This window comes from Ornithodoros turicata, chromosome 3 (genome assembly GCF_037126465.1).
Source record: "Ornithodoros turicata isolate Travis chromosome 3, ASM3712646v1, whole genome shotgun sequence".
NCBI classification, from domain to species: domain Eukaryota; kingdom Metazoa; phylum Arthropoda; class Arachnida; order Ixodida; family Argasidae; genus Ornithodoros; species Ornithodoros turicata.
Window position 1 is genome coordinate 75,240,623 of NC_088203.1, and position 26,432 is coordinate 75,267,054.

Consider the following 26,432-nt stretch of genomic DNA (forward strand, 5'->3'; position numbering starts at 1 on the left):
CAAAAAAAGTCCCGAAATTGAGGCTTCAAAGTTTCGGGTATTCAACGGCGCACCAAATCAGACGCAAAGATTCGTGGAGAGGAGGACATGCTCCTGCCCCCGTGAAAGATAGAAGGTCGAAAAAACACAGGGCGGAAAAAAAGAGGCGGAATCATTTTTGTTTGCCGCTTATCAACGTATGGTGGAATGTCACCTGCCTTGTTATCTGCGCGTCTTGTGCTGCACGCCGGTTTGTCGATAAACTGTTCTAGCTTCATGGGGGCAGGAGCATGTCCTCCCTCCGCGCATTTTTCCGACTGATTTGGTGCGCTGTTGTCGGGACTTTTTTTGGGCAGTTCCATTTGCAATATCGAGCGGATTTCTTGGTGGGTCTGACTAAGTTCGCTACGGGCTCTCAAATTCTGTAAAAAAAAACGTCAGGTTGACTTGGAAAATTTTGAAGTTCAATTAAAGAAATTCAATTTATTTTAATTAAAATCAAATGAAAATATTTTTGCAAGATGGCAAATTCAGTTGCCACACAAGTGCCCTTTACCCCGTATTTTTCCGTCGCCCCGTTTTTTTATAAAGTCCGAATGACACGTTTTTTGAAACACCCTGTATAATTACCTAAAGTTCATTAATCATTCCTTTAATTATGGGATTTCATTCAAAAACCAGGTAGCGGAATGGATAGAGGCGTCGGAAGTCCTTCACGGCAGGGGGGGGGGGGGGGGGGGGGGGCGAGCCTCAACCCAACCCAACCTATCCTAACCTAGAGGAGAGCACTACGCACTGTTAAAACAGAACTTCAGCACATAGCACGCTCCAAGCCAACCATCATTCCGAATTATATCATTCTGTGCACTGATTTGTTGAAAATGAGAGGTGGCGCCTATCTGGGACAGATTATCTTGTCCCAGATAGGCGCCTCCCCCCTGGTTTGAACAAATCATGACAATGAATGATATCATTTGGTATGATGGTTGGTTAGGAGCGTGCTATGTGGTGAAGTTCTGTTTTAACAGTGCGGTGCATGTAGTTCTACATAGATTGAGAAGTGTGGCAAATACCAAAATGGGAGCGATTAACGCGCGCATTAGAGCAGCAGAAACTGAAATTCAGCTTCTGCTGCTCATCAAACCACCAATACTTGCTGATGGTTTCATTAATTGCGGTAAGGCAAATTTATAAAAGTATAAGCAGACGGCGGCGTGTATCCTTAGTTTTTATTTTTGTTCTCGTCAAAAGTACAATGATTTCGTCTGCAAATGGTCATTATTGCTGCATAAGTTAAAAAATCGTACCGACGACTCGTCGGTATGATTTTTACTTACGAACTACGAACTTATGCAGCTCGTCGGTACGATTTCTTAACCTACATGAATAGTTGGGATAAAACTGACAAGAATATGTCGAAGGCGTGACTTCTCGTATAGTACTCGTCACATCCAGGTTCTGATGATGTCAGTTTTCAGGCGCCAAAACTCTCAATTCTCTCCTTCGCACAATAATCGCTGGGTGCCGCGTTGTCAGTTCGAATCGAAACTAGGGTTGCAGGACAGGCATTGCTATAGTGAAATAATCCCGGAATCACCCTGTCTGCATCGCAGATAGGAATAGAATGGTGGGAACGGTTTAGGAACGGAATAGGAATGACACATGGTAATAATAATTCGTGGCTTTACGTCGCGAGACAACTCTGATCATGAGTGACGCCACAGTCTATCCGGTCTGTGGATTGTCTTTGCCCACCTGAGGGTTCTTTAACGTGCGCCGAAAGACACATCGTATAGTGATCGGAGGAATGGAATGGCATCAACACTTATCAGAAGGGATTGTAGAATTCGTGTTTCCACAAAAAAGACAGATGTTTTCTGAAGAAAGCAACATGCTCCTATATGGACCTCGATTAATCTTATTCTGTTTGCCGTACCTGGTCCCCCAGGGATGCACGATCCAAATTCGTGTACGTATTTGCTTTCAAGGTGACGACTCTGACGACTCTGACGACTTTTGCAGCCGTCTTTTGCAGCCACTTTGCAGCCGTCTTTTGCAGCCGCCACTTTTGCAGCCGACGACTTTTGCAAGCCGACTTTGCTCTGACGACTTTTGCAGCCCCATCTCTATATATCAGTCTCAGTACTCTCAATATCAGTCGGTATAGTGGTAACCTCGACGAAAATTGTGAAAAAGGAATACCACTGCAACAGAGGCGCCATATAACAAAAACTTTTTTCTTCTTTTCTGCACTTGTAAAGGTGCAATTTGACTGCTACATAACCCAGAGAAGTTGTGGGTAATGCGATAACCGCAGCTCTGAATTATGTAAGCTCTCTGCTTATTTCCGGGTTGTCGCCCAGTACCGCAAGAGGCACGCGGGTCTTGCGGCACTTGCGAAAAGTGGGAGGGGGGAGGGGGGGCGTCGCCCCGTAGTTTTCGGTCAGGGGTCGGCTGCCCGCCCTGCCCCCACCTTCCGACGTCCATGGGAATGGAAAACAATCCTTGTCGAAAGCTATGCAGCATAGGTGTCATTTCTACAGACATCCTCTCGGAGAAAGCATAGCAAAGACTAAATAATTACCTAAAATTCATTAATTATTCATTTAATAATGGGATTTCATTCAAAAACGAGGAGGCAGAATTGAAGAGAATCCTTGTCGAAAGCTATGCAGCATAGATGTCATTTCTACGGCCATGGGAAATCCTCGCGGAGAAATCATGCAACTACAAGACGACTACATAAGTACCTAAAATTCATTAATTATTCCTTTAATTATGGGATTTCATTCAAAAACAAGGTAGCAGAATGGAAGACAATCCTGTTTGAAAGCTATACACCACAGGTGTCATTTCTACGGACATAAGACATCCTCTCGGAAAAAGCATACAACTACAAGATGACTATATAGTAATTACCTAAATTCATTAACTATCCCTTTCATTAGGGGATACGTTCAAAGTCGAGGTCGCGGAATGGAAGACAATCCTCTTTGAAAGCTATGAGAGCAGCATAGATGTCGTTTTTACGGCCAGACGGACATGCTATCGGGGAAAGTATGCAACTACAAGATGACTATATAATTACCTAAAATTCATTAATTATCCATTTATTATGCGGTTTCATTCAAAAGCGAGGTAGCAAAATGGAAAACAATCCTTGTTGAAACCTATACAGCACAGATGTCATTTCTACGGACATCGGACATCCTCTCGGGGAGAGTATGCAACTACAAGATGACTATATAATTACCTAAAATTCATGAACTATCTCTTTCATTGGGTGATATCGTTCAAAGTCGAGGTCGCGGAATGGAAGGCAATCCTCTTTGAAAGCTATGGGAGCAGCAGAGATGTCGTTTTTACGGCGAGGCGGACATGCTGTCGGGGAAAGTATGCAACTACAAGACGACTATATAATTACCTAAATCATTAATTATCCCTTTATTACGTGGTTTTATTCGAAAACAGGGTAGCAGAATGGAAGACAATCCTTGTTGAAAGCTATGCAGCACAGGTGCCATTTCTACGGACATCGGACATCCTCTCGGAGAAAGCATGCAACTACTAGATGACTATATAATTACCTAAAATTCATTAATTATTCCTTTATTATGGGGTTTCAATCGAAAACGAGGTACCAGAATGGAAGACAATCCTTGTTGAAAGCTATGCAGCACAGGTGCCATTTCTACGGACATCGGACATCCTCTCGGAGAAAGCATGCGACTACTAGATGACTATATAATTACCTAAAATTCATTAATTATTCCTTTATTATGGGGTTTCAATCGAAAACGAGGTACCAGAATGGAAGACAAACCTTGTTGAAAGCTATGCAGCACAAGTGCCATTTCTACGGACATCGGACATCCTCTCGGAGAAAGCATGCGACTACTAGATGACTATATAATTACCTAAAATTCATTAATTATTCCTTTATTATGGGGTTTCAATCGAAAACGAGGTACCAGAATGGAAGACAATCCTTGTTGAAAGCTATGCAGCACAGGTACCATTTCTACGGACATCGGACATCCTCTCGGAGAAAGCATGCGACTACTAGATGACTATATAATTACCTAAAATTCATTAATTATTCCTTTATTATGGGGTTTCAATCGAAAACGAGGTACCAGAATGGAAGACAATCCTTGTTGAAAGCTATGCAGCACAGGTACCATTTCTACGGACATCGGACATCCTCTCGGAGAAAGCATGCGACTACTAGATGACTATATAATTACCTAAAATTCATTAATTATTCCTTTATTATGGGGTTTCAATCGAAAACGAGGTACCAGAATGGAAGACAATCCTTGTTGAAAGCTATGCAGCACAGGTGCCATTTCTACGGACATCGGACATCCTCTCGGAGAAAGCATGCGACTACTAGATGACTATATAATTACCTAAAATTCATTAATTATTCCTTTATTATGGGGTTTCAATCGAAAACGAGGTACCAGAATGGAAGACAAACCTTGTTGAAAGCTATGCAGCACAAGTGCCATTTCTACGGACATCGGACATCCTCTCGGAGAAAGCATGCGACTACTAGATGACTATATAATTACCTAAAATTCATTAATTATTCCTTTATTATGGGGTTTCAATCGAAAACGAGGTACCAGAATGGAAGACAATCCTTGTTGAAAGCTATGCAGCACAGGTACCATTTCTACGGACATCGGACATCCTCTCGGAGAAAGCATGCGACTACTAGATGACTATATAATTACCTAAAATTCATTAATTATTCCTTTATTATGGGGTTTCAATCGAAAACGAGGTACCAGAATGGAAGACAAACCTTGTTGAAAGCTATGCAGCACAAGTGCCATTTCTACGGACATCGGACATCCTCTCGGAGAAAGCATGCGACTACTAGATGACTATATAATTACCTAAAATTCATTAATTATTCCTTTATTATGGGGTTTCAATCGAAAACGAGGTACCAGAATGGAAGACAATCCTTGTTGAAAGCTATGCAGCACAGGTACCATTTCTACGGACATCGGACATCCTCTCGGAGAAAGCATGCGACTACTAGATGACTATATAATTACCTAAAATTCATTAATTATTCCTTTATTATGGGGTTTCAATCGAAAACGAGGTACCAGAATGGAAGACAAACCTTGTTGAAAGCTATGCAGCACAGGTACCATTTCTACGGACATCGGACATCCTCTCGGAGAAAGCATGCGACTACTAGATGACTATATAATTACCTAAAATTCATTAATTATTCCTTTATTATGGGGTTTCAATCGAAAACGAGGTACCAGAATGGAAGACAATCCTTGTTGAAAGCTATGCAGCACAGGTACCATTTCTACGGACATCGGACATCCTCTCGGAGAAAGCATGCGACTACTAGATGACTATATAATTACCTAAAATTCATTAATTATTCCTTTATTATGGGGTTTCAATCGAAAACGAGGTACCAGAATGGAAGACAATCCTTGTTGAAAGCTACACTGTTAAAACAGAACTTCAGCACATAGCACGCTCCAAGCCAACCATCATTCCGAATTATATCATTCTGTGCACTGATTTGTTGAAAATGAGAGGTGGCGCCTATCTGGGACAGATTATCCTGTCCCAGATAGGCGCCTCCCCCCTGGTTTGAACAAATCATGACAATGAATGATATCATTTGGTATGATGGTTGGTTAGGAGCGTGCTATATGTGGTGAAGTTCTGTTTTAACAGTGTATGCAGCACAGGTGCCATTTCTACGGACATCGGACATCCTCTCGGAGAAAGCATGCAACTACTAGATGACTATATAATTACCTAAAATTCGTGAACTAGCTCTTTCATTAGGGGATATCGTTCAAAGTCGAGGTCGCGGAATGGAAGACAATCCTCTTTGAAAGCTATAGGAGCAGCAGAGATCTCGTTTTTACGGCGAGGCGGACATGCTGTTGGGGAAAGTATGCAAGATGGCTATATAGTTACCTAAAATTCATTAATTATCCCTCTATTGTGAGGTTTCATTCGAAAACGAGGAAGCAGAATGGAAGACAATCCATGTTGAAAGCTATACAGCACAGATGCCATTTCTACGGACATCGGACATCCTCTCGGAGAAAACTCCGATTGTCTCCCATTTGCGATTTCCCATTTTCATTTCCGAGGACGGTAGCAATGTGGGAGAGGTAAACATTGTTTCCGTCACCGTTGTCGGAGATTATCGCCGCACGTCAAGAAAACCCCAGGTAGTCGAAGTTATCCGAGGTCCTATATTGCGGTACGTGCAGCATGTAGCCACACAAGTGTGGGCAGACTCACCTTACGTGTAAATCTACTCCCCAATTATTATTGTTGTCTCCCATTCTGGCATTCTCGCGTGTGCCCGAAATTCCCTAATTAAAGCGTTAGTTAATTAATTAAGGTTAGGTAAAATGTTTCTGGTCGCGAACTGCGCGTTGTTTCTCGTTGCGGTGCCCGTTAGAGTGGGATGCCCTCCGTGTCGCACCGCGATCGGTAACGCATCGGCTATGCCGCTTGGTTACGTTTTTAGGATTTCATGTTCTCTGGAGGGCCCGTAACAGGGCGGTGGTGAGACGTGCGAGGTTCCTTCCGGTCCTGGCAGCAGTAGCATCCCTTCGTGGTGAGGTGCGAAACTTCTTGACCCTTGAGTTGCACCACTTGGACCTCTCTGCTTTCTCATTGACGTGGCTAGCCACGAACGTTTTCCCGTGAAAAATTCCTTAATATTTTTCACGCACTGTTGAGTCGTCTTACCAGTCACCTCCACACAGTGTTAAAACATCAAATGAAAGCTAGTCTTATCTTTCCTTCTTAGTTCTCTCTCTTCACTATTTGAGCATTGTATAGGTTTTCTTCCACTGGTTCATTGTATGTAATGTTCTTCACTGTTTCATTGTATGCACTGTTCTTCGCTGTCTCTTTTTATCTACCACTGTTATTCATTGTGTGTTATTAACTGGTTTCTCTGTATATACCACTGTTATTCATTCTATGTTATCAATTGGTTTCTCTGTATACTGTATAAGTAGTAATTTTCGCGAGGACCTATTTTCCGCGAAATTCGCGAACGCCCTTTTTTTCGCGAATTTAAAGTCCCGCGAAATATTCGAAACAATTACAGAAAAATACGAGAACGAAATATGTAAGAAATTTTACCCAGGACGCTGAGGCAACTTATGTACACGGGGTTTCTTACGCTATTTGACTGCATTGCCTCGCAAAGTGTTCAGTTCGCCGCTGCAACTGGAGACAGTAGTCCAGCCTCCACGTACGAATCCCGCGCGAATGCAGGCGTCCCGTGATTCCAGTTCCTTGTAAGCCTGGATCGTCCATCAAGCGTGTATGCACTCCGCTACGCGGATAGGCCTTTGTAGAAGTTGCCGCATCACTATCGATACACGAGTGCCAATCGCACCTGCTAGATGCGATGACAAGAATGACGGGAGACAGGGCAATTCGGCAATGCCACAGATACAAGCCGATCGAGTAGGACCCCCTAATCGCAGCCCTTTCGTTCAGAAGCTCTCAAAAAGAAGACAATTTGAACGAGTTACCCAGTTGTGATACCTTTTATTAGCTTCTTCCAGGAAATTCAAGGTGGAGGGTCCCAAAAAGACAGGGTCGACGAACCGGAGTACCGCGAATTTAAGGTTCCGCGAATAATAGCCTACTCCTGGCTTCTCAAAAATTCGCAAATTATTGAGCCCGCGAATTTAACCACTTATGCAGTATACCACTGTCATTCGTTGTATGTTATTAACCCGTTTCACTGTATATACCACTGTTATTCACTGCTTGCACGGTACATATCATCAGATTAATGTAATAAATGTTCTTTATATAGGTAATTAGCCATCAAGTAGTTACATGTATTTTCTTCTATAAGAGGCCCGCCTGGTCGTAACTCAACCACAAAAACTGCTCTCGTAGCTTTTTCATGAAAATTCTGTAATTAAAAAAAAATCATGTACAATTATGTTACACTGTGTTTTTGTTATTTTATTCCACAAATAAGGCTAAGTCTTATTAAGGGTGCAACGTTCGCATGTACAGCGAGTTTTTCTTTTTCTCTGCAGAAAGCATTAAAGAACTGCTTTTTCTTTACTTCTTTTTTTTTTTTTTCTGCACTTGAACTTGGCCGAGCTGTTGAGAATGCAGTGCGAAGTGCTTGAAGTTGAAATATGCCATTCGAAATAAGCGCCATGAGGCTTGTGTGCCTGATGCAACAGATTTAGGTTCGCCATTCACATTTCGGTGGTCCCGCGCTTCTCCACTAGAGGCCGGAAAACAGCGTTGCATCCACACGTGTGCGCGGGTATCTACCGTCAGCTCGCACAGCGTCGGTGCTAAGACGACGTTGGGCATTTTGTCGTCCGTCTCCCACTGCCGGAGAAAGTAAAGAAAATATGTTACCTAGTATAAGCAGTGATGGTTGCGTGAACAGTTTACCGTTGCATGCCTCAGAATTTTGTGCAGCATCACGACTGTAGTGTATAACCGTTGGGGTTCCCGGTTTTCGGTATTAACCGAAAAGCACCGATAAACGTACGCCGGTAAATTTCTTACAAGTTCGGTGGAAATAATTATGCTCCGATAGTCGTCGAAATGTCGACTTCAAATGTCTTGATTTCATTTCCTGTCCCTTCGCTCTGAACTGGTTGGCTTCGGACAGTGAACATGAGGTGGTTTTTGAAAGAACAGATATTTCGTCTTTAGCTTCTCACGGGGTCTTAAGGTTGCGGATAATCAGGATCCAGGCAAGTTACAAATAGATCTGCATAATGAGAATAGGTCTGTTCGGTCAGGAAGTGCCCCGCTAGAGCCTAGAGACAATGGAGTGTATGTACCAGTGCGAAGTATTCGCCTATATTCCACAAATACTGAAAACTAGGACGCGGACCGACTGAAAGATTTGCCTTCCACAAGAAAACTCTGATGCTAAATCCTTATAGTGAAACAACAGCGTGTGACCTAACATGCATCGCTAACATGTGCCTCACAATCTTATCGACCCCTGAGTGACAAATGATCAGTTGGCATTGTAATGAAAAAACAAAAAAAAAACAAAAAAAACACAAGGACATTAAGTGTTGGTTCGCTGTATGCATAGGAAACTCCCGTCACGTTCCTCGCCGGTTTCCACCGGATGTCCTCTCGTTTCAAAATATTACCACCGAAAGACACGGATTCCTGGTGAGCGAAATGGCCATCGATTTCTCCCACCGAATCTCTGAAAAATTATGCACCGAAAACCGGGAACACTATATATATATGCATTCCTGCATTATCCCTTGATCCGAGACATAATGATGCCTACTTCTGTTGAGTTGAGTTGATTTGTTGATTCGTTCTGTTTTTCGCACAAAGGCTAGCCATTTCTTAATTAACCAAGATGTAAAGTTCGACTGTGCGGGACAGGGGGCACTACTGACGGGGAAATCCGGTATATTCACTTGGATACCTCGGGTGATACTTGCATTTGTATCATCTAAAAATAAGTTCCTCACTTGACGAGGCAATTCAAGCGCTGTTGGAGGAAAGTGATCATAGCGAGGGCGAGCGATGACCGCTAACTATGTATATGTACATCTTTGTTCACAAACCAACAACAACAACATATATATTGTGATGATGAAGTGGGGAGGTTTTCCACTCTAGGAGTGGAACGCTACGCCATAGCTAGGGGTCTAATATGAGTGGTGACAATGATGAGTGATGACGATGAGAGATGACGGGAATGATCGAAATGGCGATGACGATGCTGGACGTGATCGTGATGGTGGGAATGTCCGAGGGCGTGCTGGGGTCATAATGAGTGACAAACCAGACACAAATCATTCCTGGCTAAGTGGTTGCAATGGAAAGTGAAGTGTCGCGCCTTCCTGTGCCTTCGTAACCGAAATCGCTCACGATGTCGTTCCAGCCCCAGAACATCCGTTCTTTCTTGTTCGAAATCGCTCCACATGCACCAAAGGGTACCAGAATGTTTCCTCGTTAATTTGCTACAAGCCTACAGCTTCACCATTAAACACACAATGAACAAATTTCGTTGCTATCCTAGCCATGGAATCTCTTCCGGTTATTTCACGTATGTATACCGGGTGATTCACGAACCATATCATTTGGGGTTTATAAGCAAACCGTAGAACGGAAAAATATGCGGTCAACGGCTCCCGTGCGGCAATTAAAGTTGCCATCTTCAGAAAATTATTTTGTCGAATTTCAGTTCTAATAAATTGAAATTTCTGAATTGAACTCTGAAATTTGCCTAGTCGGCATAATGTTTCTTTCTTTTTTTTTATGGAATCAGGAAGCCCGAGGCGAACTTAGTAGAATACACCGGAAGCCGAAATCTCTAATGCTACAGCGAGTGCAAAAAAAAAAAAGTGAAAATCGGCATTTTCTGACGCGCGTATTTCAACGGCGCACGAAATCGGCCGCAAAGATGCGATGAGAGGGGGACATGCCCCTGCCCAAACAACAACAACAACAACTTTATTTCAGGATGATGGGGGGGGGGGAGTTCCCTCGCTGGGGGCGATACTCTACCCCATTGCTGGAGGTGAAGCAGGGAATGAAGGAATGTGTCCCGTTACAGTGAGGATCGAAGTCCTGTGGCGTCCAAAAAGGAGAAGAGAGCCTTGAGGACAGAGCGTTGGTGAGCTGGATGCGGCTAGGGGCCCATGCCCCTGTCCAGATGATAGACAGAACATTGCAAAAAAACAAGAGGAAAGGGACAGGAAGAGACATCGCGATAATAATCTGAGGCAACATGGATTCCCATTGGTATGTGGCGGCCCGTGGACGACGATGACGACGTGCCTCTGCTGCCACGCGCTACGGCGCTGGCACGGCAGTTCTACCGGCACCGTCCTAGCTTGAGGACACGTCCATCTGCCCGCTGGGACATTCCATCATCGCCGGTCAGGACTCATGTAGAGGGACACCACCTCCTCTACATTTGGTGACCCGAACAATGAACACCATGTTCGGCGTAATTCGGCCATGCAACATCCTAAATTTTTCGGCAAACAAGCAGCGAACCACCCTCTAGCAGGCAAGGCGCACTGGGACCACTGTTCCACCGGGGACCCGCAGGGACACCACAGTAAGCTGACTTTCCAGCCTCCACCTGCTTCATTATGGTCCTCCCCGGCACTTCTCTGGCGGCAACCGGCATTCACGCTGTCGTACCGGTCGCGGTACTGTCGCCCTCTCAGCAACTCACTCACTCAGCAACAATCAACGCTCGACAGCAATCACTCAACAAGGGCTCAACGCACTCAGCAGGGACTCAACACAATCAGCAACAACTCAAGCACCCAAGCACTCAACATTCACATCTCATCACTGGAACCCGCCCGGATCGCAGCGCTCTTGTTCCCGCCATCCCGCTGCTGCTGCATCAACAGCCGCAAGCGCAAGCCGTGTGTCCAGTCATCCACCATCCACGAGTCGTCCTAATTCTCCTCTTCATGGTATCGACGCGGGCTTCAATCCCATGCAACGCTCCGCGTATGAGGGGGGGGGAGAGTGATGTGGCGGCCCGTGGACGACGATGACGACGTGCCCCTGCTGCCACGCGCTACGGCGCTGGCACGGCAGTTCTACCGGCACCGTCCTAGCGTGAGGCCACGTCCATCTGCCCGCTGGGACATTCCATTATTGCCGGTCAGGACTCATGTAGAGGGACACCAACTCCTCTACAGGTACATGGCAGGGACATGTTCTCCTCTCATGGGGTGCGTTCCAAAACCTACTCTAGTCAACTCGGGAGTACCTCTCTACCCGAAGCGCCGTTCCAAAATCGGGTCGAGTAACTCGATGACGTCACTACCCGCGTTCCAAAACAAGGTGGAGTAACCAGAGTGTTAACTCGATTCAACTCTCCTTGGAAGGCCGGTCAGGGAAGGTTCGCTCGAGTAATGACGGCATGCTTTTCTCGTCTGCTCTTTTCCGCTAAAGCGCGGTATCGAAACCAGCTGAACGTGTGGTTGTCGAAAAGCCTCTACCTCCACGACGGGTTATCAGTACACAACTGGACACCGAAATGACAACACTCTTCCGATGCGGATTGTGCGACATGGTTTCTGAGGACCAGGCGGACGCCCAAAGACATGTGAGCCGGATACATTTCTCAGGACAAAGTGATGTCTTCATGTACGTCGCTTTTCCATTATCTATTTAGCATATGTTCACTAACAGCTGCCCTGCAATGTGTATTTGTTTCACTGCCTTGTAGCCACGTGGTCCTTGTAAAGGCAGAGCTCTATGTGAAACGTTAAAAACTATCAGGAGCAAGGGCTATTACTGGCCAGCATTATTATTATTATTATTACTTTTGTGTGCGTGTGTCCGAAATGGGATTTTAAATGGAATATTACTTTTCTTCCTTTACCTTCACAGTTGTAAGATGGTTTGTTGGTACGTTCGTGTGAACAGGTTTCAGATAAAATATGTACCATAGGGGTAGGCTAGCTGGTGGATAAATGCCTGGGTGAAACTTAGATAAATTCTGAGCTATGGAAGGAAGGGACAACACGACAGAACTCCCGAATTTCCCGTCTTTTCGCCCAAGCTCAGACTTCTTTCAAGGTGAATGAAACAGGAGGCTTTTGCGCGCTTCGCGATACGTGTACGATTAGAACGCTTCATCGCGCTTTGATTACGTGTTTTGTTTCAGCCGTTCAGCTCACATTCGACTCCGACGCCGCGGACATTTCCGTGACCCAAACCACGCCCGCGCCACTACCTCAGTTCCAGGATTCCAACCAGCAGCTTCCACGTTTTGTATTTTTCATCTTCTGTCGTTATGATGTTAACATTTTTCTTTTTTATTTCTTTTGACTACCAAATGCAACGTTATGTATCCACTTCATGCATTTGGGGTACGTGAAGTCTTCCATCCCACAAAAAATTAGCAAATAAATGACAATGTCAGCTGCTTTTCCCTTTCATTCTCCAATAGAAGGGCTTAAGAATAATTCTGCAGTGTCTTGGAACAAATACTACCAGACAAGCAATCTCTGAATGTAACTGTCCAGTAAGTAACTACATAAAGTGCTGAAAAAGCCAAATGCCCATTGGGCCGAGAAGACAGAGTTCAACTATGTCCGACGGGGCATGGTGACTCCTGTAAGCAGCTCACAATACATTCCCAGTCGTCGTTACCGTCGTCTCTGTAAAATAAGGGTGCGTTTTCTTATTCAACTCTGGCAACTCCGAGTTACTTTCAGCCGGCGAAAAATAGCCAGGGTAGCGGAAATGACGTCATAACTCTGCGGCGAAAATTAGCCAGAGTAGCCAGGGAGCGACAACTCTTCTCTACTCTGAGTTCGTTTTCTTATTCAACCCGAGCAGCCAGGAGTTGGGTAACGACGTCAGAGCCTTTGTCATCACGTGACTCCAGAGTAGCCACCTTTGACCGTAATTTTCGAACGGCTAGAGTTACTCTGCGCTCAAAATGGCGGCCTGGCCTGACAGGCGGCCCGATGTGGAAGTGGTGGCTTACTGTCTGTTTAACAACTTACCGCACATGCGTGCACTCTAGCAGACTTTGAAAATGTTCGACAGATTTTAACCAGTCCAACATTTCCGAATTGAACGCCACCGAAATTGTCAACAGGACGGTTGGTGGCAGACGATGCATCGTCGTCTGCTATCTTGTGTGTGACGTCAGAACGACGGCTACCCTTCTTCAGAGCAGAGTGGAGAAGAGTTGTCACCCCCCTGCTACTCTGGCTAATTTTCGCCGCAGAGTTATCACGTCATTTCCGCTACTCTGGCTACTCTGGCTATTTTTCGCCGGCTGAAAGTAACTCGGGGTTGCCAGAGGTGAATAAGAAAACGCACCCTCTGCTCTCAAGAAACGAGCACTTGGCGAAACCTTTATTTAAACCGTTCAGAAAACACTCTATTAACCGTCTGAAACAAACCCTAGAAAAAGCTTGCAAGCAGTATGAATGCATGAAACCAACATATCGTCTGAACTGTCAAACTCCTCAGAAGGCGGACACCCCCGCAGAAATAGTGACACAGTCTATTATTTGCATTTGCCAGACTATTTGCCTTTATTTCTCGTAAGAGCCGCTAGGGTGGCTCTTTCCAAGACTGTAGCTCCGCCAGTCGAAGTAGCGTTCCAGTTAACTCTGCTTCGAGCTGTACAATGGATTCCCGAACACTTGGGAACCGCTCACTCTTCCTCCTCTCCCTGTTAAACAGGGGAAGCGTGTCCTTTCAAGCATCCCACTTTCGATGGTTCTGGGCGCTCGAATGGAAAGAGCATTTGGGGGATATGGGTCACTAGAGCCCTGCACGGGCCGACTTTTCCGGGCCCGACCCGGGCCCGGACCTTCATATTTTTATGCGGCCCGACCCGGCCCGGCCCGGTGACCAAGTGGCTAGAGCCCGGCCCGGCCCGGAATCTAAGCAAATAGAGCCCGGCCCGGCCCGGTGACCCAGCGAGTAGATCCCGGCATAGTATTTCCAGCCGCGACGTACGCTTTTCTGGCGATTATCAAACAAATTTATCAGTAAATTTATAAGGAGAGAAGACAAACATACAAGTGATGGCGGTTTAACACCATAACCGCAGCAGACCAAATTAAATCCAGAACGTACGCGGGCATGGGCGTTATCGTTACACTGTCAAGATTTTGCGGACGTAGAGGATGCTGTCGACAAACTCCTTCCCCAGTCCATACCCCTCTCACCAAGCTTTGCCAAGTGATTGTGAAATACGTGAGGGGTGAGGAGCAATGTAAAGTGGCTTTCAGAATGTTCTAGAGGGTCGAATCATATCTAATGCAGTATTCCTTGCTTGTCTTAGCAAAATATGCACAGGAATGACGCAAGCGCATGATGATATGAACTATAATGCATCTCCATTGTGTGGAATTAGCTGCGTGGCTCGACCGGGCCTGAGTCTCGGAAACATATTTGTCGGCCCGGGCTCGGCCCGGCCCGGAGCACACAGCCCATAACAAGCTCGGCTCGACCCGCGGGCCGGGTCGGGCCCGGGCCCGTACAGGGCTCTATCCAGGGTCACTGCCACCCGTGTGCCCAGATCAACCGAAAGCTCAGAATCTCCGAATATTTTTTCGGATGAAGTGAGCTTTTGGTTGATTTGGGACGTCGGTGGAAATGGGCGTTTGGAGGATATGAGTTGCTACCAACTCCCACTGCATTCCGACAGGATGCAACTCATATCCTCTCGGCATGAGCTGTTGACACGGCGTTGCTGTGGTTATCATGGCGATGTTTGTTTGTGTGTTTGCGGCGATTATGTGAAGGTGTATGTCGGCTGAATTGCATGGATGCGATGACTTTATTTCATTGATACACGCGAAGGTGGTCGCGTTCGCTCAGTGGGGCATTTTCAAATTTCTGATGAAACAAAGGAGGATGCACGGAGTCCTTTGGCAAATTTATTGGATTTGGTGCCCGCCTTTATGTGTTAATGAGATAACAGCATCGCATCCGCGTGATATCAGTCAGCATACACCTTTACATAATCGCCTCAAACCCAAACAAACGACGCGATGATAACCACAGTTGATGGTAATGCCGAGTCCACAACTCTTGCCAAGGCGGACACACTCGCAGCATAATGGCGAGTTCGGGTGATCATTTCGTGGCAACTTTTTTTTCCAGATCCCGAACAGTCATGTTCCTTGGTCGAAACAAAGCAATCTCGCATGTTCGCGTGGCGCTTTCCGAGCGCCCAGAATTTGCCAGCTAGCACGTTTTTCGCGCGCTCTCAAAACTATCGAGCAGCGGGTTGCCCAACAATATCCGGTGTCGTCAAATCAGCACTGCAACGGTGACGAGTGCCCTCATTGGCCCGCACGTCCAAGTTGACGTAATTTCACAGATGACGGAATCCGAAGACGGGCGATCGCGATGCCGCAAGCTTGATCTAAGTGTACGAACTCTGACCTGATTCAAAAAGGATGAGGCGAGCCTGATCCTGATCCTAAAACCGCTAGATCCCTGGCACTCATGTTCGGGTGGCAACTGTCACGTGATCCAGCTGGGGAGCCGACCTAACAATTTTCGAGCGCTAGGCCTTATTGCCATAAAATGACCACCCGAATTCTCCATAAGTAGGACAGTCGAAACATTATTTCCCTGTATTTCTTCTAAGCGCCGCTAGGGTGGTTCTCTTCCCGATTCGGCGGTCAAAGTCGCGTTCCAGTTAAGTTTGCCTCGAGCTGTACTTCCTGCAACTCACCAGAGAGGGTCACGTGATCCTAGCCGTCACGTGGGTCCTTGGTAGCTGCTCATCCGGTGCTCGAAATGTTCTGTAACGTAATGTATGTAGTCCGCCGACTTCTACAGCTTATTTGGTTCCCGTGCTTAATAATTCCCCTTAGAGATCTAGCATCTGGAACTCCGCTAGATGTAACAGATATGACTGATATAAAAATGAGAGCTGATGCACGGAATCTATCTTAAAGAAGCCTGAGCTTGACACGACACTCACAAATGAGATCGCGTTCAAGAAGTGGGACAGATATTTCTAAAATGAATTTTATTCGTATGCTCGTCGCTCATGGGAGAATCACTATCTTCGAAAGCTCATGGAGGTCCGCGTCATGAGGCACGGAAAAAGAACATGGTGGGAATGGTATGTCCTGTGGCTGGAACATGTAGCGGGATGGCGGAAAACACACGAACCTCAAGCGCCTTCTGATGAGTTTGACAGTTCAGCCGATATGTTGTGCATTCATACTGCTTGCAAGCTTCTTCTAGGGTTTGTTTCAGACGGTTAATAGAGTGTTTTCTGATCGTCTGAACTGTATTAACAGAACGCATTGAAGAAAAGTAAACGAGGAGGTCCTTTTTGTAACCTTTTTAGGGACCTATGCCGTGGGCGCTTTATTATTATTCGTTTTCCATTATGATGACCTACACAGTGCCTGGACTCCAGTCACTCATATAGAAAATATCTCTCGATTCGGATCGGATCACTTCTTGAACGCGATCGACATCAATAATACCTTTCCTTGGCGAACTTCACTTCTGAGTCAGTTGCAGGAAGTACATTGGATTCCCGCACACCCAAGAACCGCTCACCCTTCCTTCTTTCCCTGTTAAACGAGGGAAGCGTGTCCTTTCAAGTATCCCACTATCGGTGGTTCTGGGTGCTCGGATGAAAAGAGCATTTGGGGGATATGGGTCACTGCCACCCGCGTGCCCAGATCAACCGAAAGCCCAGAAGCTCCGAACATTTTTTCGGATGAAACCAGCGTTTGGTTGATTTGGGACGTCGGTGGAAATGGACATTTGGGGTTAGGCCTCATATCCTCTAAATGCCCATTCGCTATAGGCCATACACTTCATAGGCCATACACTTCAGTCTATAACAGTGTTCCCAGCGTCCTGACAGCGCAAACGAATGCAACGCGTCTATGGAGCCAGACGGTAGTGTCCCGTGCGCTTTACGAAGTGCCGCGAAAATTCAAACACGGTGTAAACATACGAGCGTCAAGCTTTCTCACACATTTACTGTCCAGGTTTCTTCTAAAAGTGCAACTGAGCTATTGAAGAAAACTTTTTCCAAGTGGGGCGATTGATATTAGCTGTGAATTAACATACGTGTGTACGTATAACTACGATATGCATATGCAACGCTCAGAGGTCTCACATCCGTGTTTCCAGAGGCCTTGTCCTCCCGCGTAGCGTTGCAAAGCGGTAGTCCCTCAAGCCCATGTGCCCATTTTGATAAGTTTCCGAAAATCCATTTCGTGCCTAACTTGCACGACTCACCCAGTGCGTCACAAACAACAAACAGCCACCACGGCTCCACCGTGACGTCACACTCACGAACCAATAGAAGCATCCAACCATTCCTGGCTCTAAGTGCTCGTCTATACGTATTGGCATCGGAGCGGAAGACCAGCCACACAGACTCTAACCTCTCTAACCCCGAGCGGGATCCCTCTAACGTTTCATCCATCCCTCTAACGTTTCACACGGACTACACTAAGGTTACGTAGATGCCAACTCTAGAGCAATGTGTGCTGGATGTCACCATGCAACGAACGAATACTCGCGGAAAGCTGCGAACGTGACAACGGCACACTCTACTAGGCCACCTAAAAGTGAAGCACATACGTACCTCTATCATCTTCAAAGAGGACCGAAGATGTCTGCCATCGTCTTGTAAATTGCGCACCTCCCAGCACAGCTCTCTCTCTACGAAGAGCGCGACGAACACCCGCTCGAACAAGATTTAGCGCTTCTGCTACACTACGGATGCAGCCACCCTGTGCTGCAATGCAGCGAGAAATCCACACCTGATAGTTAATCTCAACTGCCAGAAGGAGGAACTGTTTCCTATCGCGATGCAGGACCGGAGGCTGAAAGAGCGTTTGAATGACAGCCCACCGAATGCGTGACACTCCGAACAGGACTTCAACTTTGTGCCACAGCGTATCGGGCACAAGGCACTGATGAAACGCGTGTTCCGCAGTTTCGTGACAAGCACATGGACAGAAAGGAGTGGCGACTCCGTACCGAGCCAGACGGTCCCGAAGCGGTAAAACGCCGTGTGCCAAGCGCCATTGCAGGCTAGCCCGACGTGCGTCCAACCAGCCCGCGGTGACAAGACGCCAAGCAACCTGCCGGGGCACACCAAGGCCCACAGCCGCTGGAGGCATGGGGAGAAGCTCCAAGAGGGATTTGTACAGACGCTTCACAGTCCACGTAGAAATGCGTTCACCAGGGTAGGACTCACGCAGGCGCCGCATGGAGGAGACATACTCCCTGAGGTGGGGTGCGACAAACTCAGATCGAGGCCAACTCAGCAGAAAAAAAAAACGGACATCAGGACGCAGGAGGAACTGTAACAGATCATGGGCAGGGTGGCACGGCTGCATGAGCGCATCAAAAATACCTTCAGGACCATGGGCAAGACACTCGTCTGAGGAAGGGTAGCCGTTGTTCTGACGTCACACACAAGATAGCAAACGACGATGCGTCGTCTGCTACCAACCGTCCTGTTGACAGACAATTTGTGTGATGTTCAATTTGGAAATGTAGGACTGGTTAAAAATTGTCGAACATTTTCAAAATCTGCTAGAGTGCACGCATGTGCGGTAAGTTGTTAAACAGGCAATATGCCACCACTTCTACATCGTCTCGCCCGTCGGGCCAGTCCGCCATTTTGAGCGCAGAGTAACTCTAGTCATTCGAAAATTACGGTCAAAGGTGGCTACTCTGGAGTCACGTGATGATAAAGGCTCTGACGTCGTTACCCAACTCCTGGCTACTCGGGTTGAATGGCAAATCTGACGCGCGCGAGATGAGAGCGGTGATGACACCGGCCTCCATCTTAACTCGGTCGGAGTCCCCCATGCGTTGCCAAAGCTACTCGACCGGGCGCGTTTCCTGTGGTTACATGGTACAACTCAGTCATGTGACCTACTCGACTCGAGGGTTTGTTTTGGAACGCACCCATGGCATCTTTGCGGCCGATTTCTTGCGCCGTTGAAATACGCGCGTCAGAAAAAGCCGATTTTCACTAGAGATTTCGGCTTCCGGTGTATTCTACTAAGTTCGCCATGGGCTTCCTGATTATGTAAAAAAAAAAGTTATGTTGACTAGGCAAATTTCAGAGTTCAATTCAGAAATTTCAATTTATTGCAATTGAAATTCGACAAAAGTATTTTTGAAGATGGCAACCTTAATTGCCGTCCGGGAGCCGTTGACCGCATAATTTTCCGTTCTACCGTTTTCTTATAAACCCCAAATGACATGGTTCGTAAATCACCCTGTATGCATAGTAAAATAACATGAATATCTGTTTCCTAATCCTGCCTTACGCAGGGTACGGGGCCAGTACATCCAACGAGCTGTTACATCCATCGTGTCGTTACATCCATCGATGGACGTAATGGCACGATGGATGTAACAGCTCGTTGGATGTAATAGCACGGTGTGGATGCAACGACCCGTTGGACGTAAGGTGAGAAGGTCGACGAAAGGAGAGGCAAGGATTAGGAATAGCAGGAGTGAACCGGTGACCCACCTGTGTTCAAGACGACTACAACCCGCAGGCGATTGCTGTGTGTGTGTTTCTTTGCTTTATTTCTTTTTCGTTTTCTTTTTGTGGAAGGGATAGCAAGTCGGCCTATGCCTGACTAACCTTTCCTCGCTTCTTTTTCAATAAACATATCCCTCCCCCCCCCCCTGGTTGCTGGTCAGTGGCGATGTACATTCATCCACAATGCATAGTGCATGAATATCCATCAATACCGCGTTTCGGTACCTGGCCAATAGTATTAGTTCCGCCCATCGTTTCTTTTCTCCTGGTCTCGCTGTCAATGGACGAGCGGACATCTTCCAAATTCGGACCAAATTCGATGCGAAAAGTTTATGAAATTGTCGCTTTCATTTCCACCCCACTCTTTCCCGAACGAACTTGAAACGTAAACCAGTACAAACTAACAGCAGACAGTGTCAAAAAAGGAAAAGAAAAGAAACACGCACATACAATAAAGCTTTTGCAAGCACAAGATGGCCCATCACGATGGGAGCTCTGCTCAAGCGCCAGCCTCACGTCCACAACGTGTGGCTGCAACATGTGGCAGACATTGAAAATAAAATACATAACTAAATGAATTAAGCATGAACGTGTCTTTAATGATCTGGAAGGGCAGGTGCCTTACCACCCTGAACCACTCTCGTACTTCTTCATTGTCTTGCAGACAGTTCTCAAGCAAAGCTAGTCCCGCTTTTCATTTATCGCCGTCGCATAATGAAAGGCGCAGGCACTTAGTATTTTTATCGGCTGATTCACACGTACAGCGCTGAACACTGTCACTGCTGCATTCATAGCTGCTACTTCGAAGTGCCAGTAACCTGAGCTTTGTAGTGTTCCCAAGTGACTGAAACGGTGTAGGAGTGTGTCACGAATTACACCAAGGGTTTATTCATGGGCGGCTGTATCACGTCGCCTGGTGATAGCAAACACCACAGGGTGACACTCTCCTCGTATCGACACATGAAGGGTTTACAACGGGATTCATGAATTCTGGTGAGTTATACTTAAAGTTTCCGTCCCAAAACACTTACTCGGCCGACAAAAGCGCTTCCAAGTCGCTATCTCCGTACAAGACGATCATTTCGCTGTCCGCACTCTTAATTTTTTTACTCCCTTTAGGGTGTAATCCGGGTGTAATTGGGGTGTAAACTGATTTTTACTCCCATATTACACCAGCTCGAAGAAACACCCTCGGATGAGGGGTGTTAAATGGGTGTAATAAAAACTTAACACCTTATTTACAACATCCACTGAGCTTGGGTGTAAAAGAGGCGTAAAATGGGTGTAACGGGCATAGAGCTTTGTACATGAACTGTATGTGTCTTTTGAAAGTACAATGACATGCTTCATGCTCCTTACAGATGCCTACAATGGGGCACCTCGCTAGAAATTTTGAGTCTACACTCTAAATCGTGTGACGAACATAAGCCGGTTAAAAAAGTTCCCTCAGAAAGTACAGCCGGTAAACAGCCGTAACAGTTATCAAATAGCAAGCACAGCGATCCCAATCGTCAAATATGTGTGTCCCACTGAATAATATGTGTGCCTACTGAGCCGTGTACGCATGTGCGTATTGAACATTCTTGTGCGTGTTGAATAATGCGTGTGCAGGCTAAGTATGTGTGCCTTCGCTGGAGCGTACTACGTTGCTGCGCGCTCCCGCCGTGAGGAGTGACGTGGCACCAGTGGCACCTCGTATTCTTCCGCAGTGTATTCCTCGCTGCTTTCCTGCCTGTTGTGTGCTGTGCAACCTCGCGTTTGAGAAGGATGACAACCTTGTTTTTTCAGTACAGGCTTAATGTTTGCTTAAGGTAAGTCAACCTAGCTGGGATTCCACGTACGACGCCCGCGTTTTACTTGTGTTTAACCATCGCAGTACATTCTGTTGCAGACAGTGGACGCATTGCAAATGGCGGCAGGAGAGATCGGCTACATCGGTGAAGTGATGATGTGTACATTACAAGCGAGGCTAATTGTATTCTTTCGTTATAGGTGCACGTGGGACTGTATCAACTTCAAGGACGTGAGTCGCAAAATGCTGTACTATTCTAGCATTCACGTTTGAACAATACCAGCGTGATATTAACTTCGGTTTCTTCACAGGTAGTTTCCTGTCTCAACGGTCACATACACGCGTGCAAAACTGTAACTGCAACTGCTTCGCATCGAAGTGTGTATGGTGCCACTAGCTTGGACAATTGTTCATCGGCCATTTCGTTTGAGGAACTGTCGTGTTCGTCACTAAGAATGATCTTGGTTGAGCTGTGCAGTGCCTGTTCGGAGTTCCGAGGACTGTGTGTTCGATGTTTGGAGTACTGCCTGGTTCATCGGAGGTTGTCTGTCCATGCAACATGTGCTCCATATGTGTGTGTTGGGATTAGTGAACCGTGTATGCTTTCCATTCGGCCAACGATGATGTACGGGATTCAATTTAAAGGTATGTGCACGGCAATAAAATTTGGTGTTTCAATTGGGATGTCCTTGGTGCATTTTTTTTTTTCCAAACGTGGAGGTTATTTTATGTTAGGGAACCCGAGAGGCATAATGTATCTCGCGTATTAATGGGTACAAGTATTCCTTTAATACGTAAGGTACACTGTGGCTCCTGGCGTCAGCAGGGGTGTCGTACCAGTTGTTTCAGGGGGCACAGAGCACCGGCAGCTTTCGCAGGCCTCTTGAAGTCATCTAGCGCATTGTTTGAGAAATGTGCCAGTTGATCAGGCGGCACCTATCCGTCACTGGGTTTAGAGTGTATATTGTACTGCTTGTGACGTACTTGTCTGAAATTTGCAATTGAAATTGGGGTGTGCAATTCTACAACATTTCGCTCTTTGTCCTTTCACACGGATTTACAGTTTGCAGCTGCTGGCAGCTCAGAAAACTGAAATTTCGTGCTGCGTACATGCGCAAACACCCCTTTTTTTTAAGGGTGTAATCCTGCGCACGGTGTTCACGTACACCCTTAAGGGGGTGAGTTATGACACTTCTTGATTACACCCCAAAGGGTGTTTTTCGCCCAACAGAAAACACCCTTTTTCTGGAGGGTGTAACCTCTCCTAGAGGTGTTCCCATACACCCTTTAGGGGGTGAGTTATGACACCACCGGATTACACCTAAAAGGGAGTAAAAAAATTAAGAGTGCGGGGTGGAGTCTCTGTATCAGAGGAATTCTTCTCCGTGGAATCGTCCAGGCAGCAACAATAGCCCGCTTCTGGGTCAAACCGTGGTTTTTCCCGGATTCAGGTGACCAGGTGTGTGCACCTTCCCAACCCTATCTGGTATTCAAACCACGTGATTCACACCCAGGACGCTATCTCGTAGGTGAAGGAGATCATTGGCAATAAAGCGCGAAACGCGACATTCGCACGAGGACCACTCAGTTTCAAAACAACTAAGTTTCCTAAGTTTCAAAAACAACTAAGGAATTAACGACCTCAAGACTTCCTGGCCACTGACGTAGGCGCGACAAAAAAGTACAGAACAGCGACGTTGGAATGAACCGCGTTTGAGATAGTCGACAGAAGGCGCTGCGTAACAAGCACAGAACAGCGACGAGAACATTGACCGAGTATTCTGCGTCCGTGGATGTAATGGCTCGTTGGACGTACTGGCCCGATGGATGTGATGACTCGTTGGATGTACTGGCTCGTTGGATGTAATGACCCGTGGATGTAGTGGCCAAAAATGGATGTAACGTCTCGTTGGATGTAACGGCACAATGGATGTGACAACATGTTGGACGTAACGGCTCGTTTTTGGATGTACCGGCGCGTTGGATGTAATGGCACGTTGGATGTAGTGGCACGGAATCCTTACGCAGGAAATAACCGCCAATATGCCTCAAAATAACAGCAACGAGAAAGCACGACCATAACTTTGCGTTCAAAATAATCACCTCAAAAATTCCCATCTAAATATGAATCTTGACGAACCTAGGGGGGTTCCTAACGACGACGAACCTAAGGGGACATTCAACAGGGGCCGATATGGAAGAGGCTGACAACGGCGAGCTCTTCTATTACCGTCACCACCACCACCAGCGCCCAACAGAGATCACTAGTGTACAAAGTAATTGTTTCATGAGCAAATATGCACTGCGACGAATTCAGCATAGAAATCGCATATGAGAGACACACTGACGTTGCGATATACTATGTATAATTTTTACTGGGTATTTAATATAACGGAGGTTCGTGACTAATGATTGAAACGGTATTCACCAGTAATGCACGTCGCACACGGGGCAACGCTAAAACTTTATCGTTCAGCACTCAACTGAAGGACACGTTGACCGAGAGGAAGTGATCCATGCTCTACAGGGAGTCAGGGACATCTTGAGGAAGGCCAAACAATTTTGGAAGGTTGTCGATTTATCGCTTTCCTATTCTGCACTATAAGGTCATCATATATGTCCTACACTAGCAAGTACGCTTTTCTTTTCTTAATCACTTCGAGATGTCCCTCAAGCGGGATAAGCAGTAAGTTCATCTGGAACTGTTTCCCTCTGCCTTTAAATTCCCCACCGGGCGCATGCGAACGCTCATACCCTGTTGCTGTCCGCTATTGCACGCTCGTTGTCCAAGGCGGTAAGTTGTCTTCTTCCTCCTTACAATTTCATCGCACAATGTTCGGTAGAGACACAGCATTCTGTATTTTTTTGCTATGTTATACTTTGTAGTGACGAATGCGATTGTCTTCGCTGCAGCGAACATCCCCCATTACTTGTATACCTCATCATACTTGTCTGTCCTAAATGCAGCTTTATGTCTACGTATTGTTCGCCAATTGTATTCATTCTGTCTGTATAGTTTCACAAGGAAAGAGAAAAATGGTCGTTGCCCCACTCGGTAAGACACCAGCTCTCACTTTTTGCATGTAGTCCCTAAGTTTGTCGCCTTGGGTAATATGCTGAAATGTGCGAAGAACGCATATCGATGTGTTTACGAGCTTATAACTGGCTTTGATGTGCTGTCTTTCCCAGTTTTCACTGTCCTGTCTGTTGCTGCCGTTTTTTCTGCCCTGCCATACGTAAGTACTTTTCAAACTCCGTTTGCTCTGCCTGTCGTTTTGCTGCTTGCAAGTGTCGCAAAATTAATAGTTCTGTCTCAGCCCATATACCACCGGGACTGAGATTCAGTATCGATCATTACGCCGACAACTCGTGGCTTTATGTCGCGAGACAGCTGTGCGCACCCTGCCAACTGACTGCTGATTATCGTTCACACCTTAGCAAGTGGCTTGACGACGAACGTTAACCCTCCCTGGAAAGAGTACCTATAGTGATAGGTTATAGACTTGATTTGACTTACTATATGTACTTGACTTGACTTGACTTAGGTTATAGACTTGACTTAGGATTAATCTTGAAGCAAAATGTAGCTTTTCTAAGTGCCATGTCCGGCGTTACCTCCCACCATTCTAGAACTCCTCCCAGGTAGCTGCCGAATCCCCTCAGGCCGCTTTCCTCGGCCTTCCCTCTGGCTCTGGTCACATCCTTCGTCCCATCGAAATCACTTTCTCTTGCGCCAACCGAAGCCTGGGTTACTATGCCGATGTCTCCAACCAGTGCAAGGTCTACCACGTCTGCAATCCAATCGTCGTCGCGAACAGCACCGTCGCCATGATGCAGTACAGTTTCTTCTGCCCCGACAACACCATCTTCGACCAGCAAACTGTCACTTGTACCTTCCCTCCGGGCTCTGCTCCCTGCGAGCAAGCTGAGAGCTTCTACCACGATGACAAGTCCGGCAGTGAGACGCCGTAGTTTTAGTTGGTATCAACTGTCCTCCAGAATGTATCACGAACCGTATGTGCATCTTTAGTGTCTGAATGTCCTATAAAAACACTTAAAGACGACACCGACGTCGTCTTTTAAGTGTCGCCCTGCACTGTGGTTTCTATCGATTTTAATGTCACGCCAGACAGCCCGATTTTTCACCATTTTCAATGCCCTAGTGCCACGAAGTATACCCCACTCTGGCCAAACCCACGTCGTTCATCACCAGCAACACCTCAGCATCCTAAGGCTCCCTGCCTGAACACGAAGGATCCCTACAAGGAGTCTTCACTGACAGCTCATTGCCAGTGGCGCCGATTCCAATAGGCCCGCTGTTTGTTACTACAAGAGTTGTTACACCAATGTCACTCATCTTCATAACGTATTTCTGTAAATAAATGTGTATTTGTATAAATGTGTATTTGTATAATATTATGTATTATCTTGTGTGTGTGTGTGTGTGTGTGTGTGTGTGTAAATGTATAACATAAGGTATAAAGGTGTTTGTCTTTCCTGTGCATGCATACGAAGATCTGCTTGTGTGATGTACACGAGAATGATAATCAGTGTAGATTTCATGGAAGATGCCTTCGATAAGCTGCTGCGTTAGTGTTCGACGAA

General features: G+C 46.3%; 2 protein-coding genes and 1 long non-coding RNA gene across 4 annotated transcripts in view; 2 read left to right on the forward strand and 1 right to left on the reverse strand.

Annotated features, from left to right (window-relative positions):
• The window catches only part of LOC135388620 (protein prenyltransferase alpha subunit repeat-containing protein 1-like), a 59,347-nt gene that overhangs the window by 28,274 nt on the left and 4,641 nt on the right, over window positions 1-26,432 (reverse strand). The window lies entirely within an intron of this gene.
• LOC135387347 (uncharacterized) lies at window positions 10,866-12,931 on the forward strand. Its single transcript, XR_010421062.1, has 2 exons — window positions 10,866-12,147; window positions 12,671-12,931. It is a non-coding gene; the product is annotated as an uncharacterized LOC135387347 (long non-coding RNA).
• On the forward strand, window positions 21,688-26,230 carry LOC135388618 (uncharacterized). The gene is made up of 7 exons (XM_064618261.1): window positions 21,688-21,846; window positions 21,927-21,972; window positions 22,028-22,058; window positions 22,139-24,621; window positions 24,844-24,882; window positions 25,017-25,063; window positions 25,458-26,230. The coding sequence occupies exons 4-7, from the start codon at window positions 24,444-24,446 to the stop codon at window positions 25,797-25,799; spliced, it is 606 nt and encodes a 201-aa protein (XP_064474331.1). The 5' UTR covers window positions 21,688-21,846; window positions 21,927-21,972; window positions 22,028-22,058; window positions 22,139-24,443; the 3' UTR covers window positions 25,800-26,230.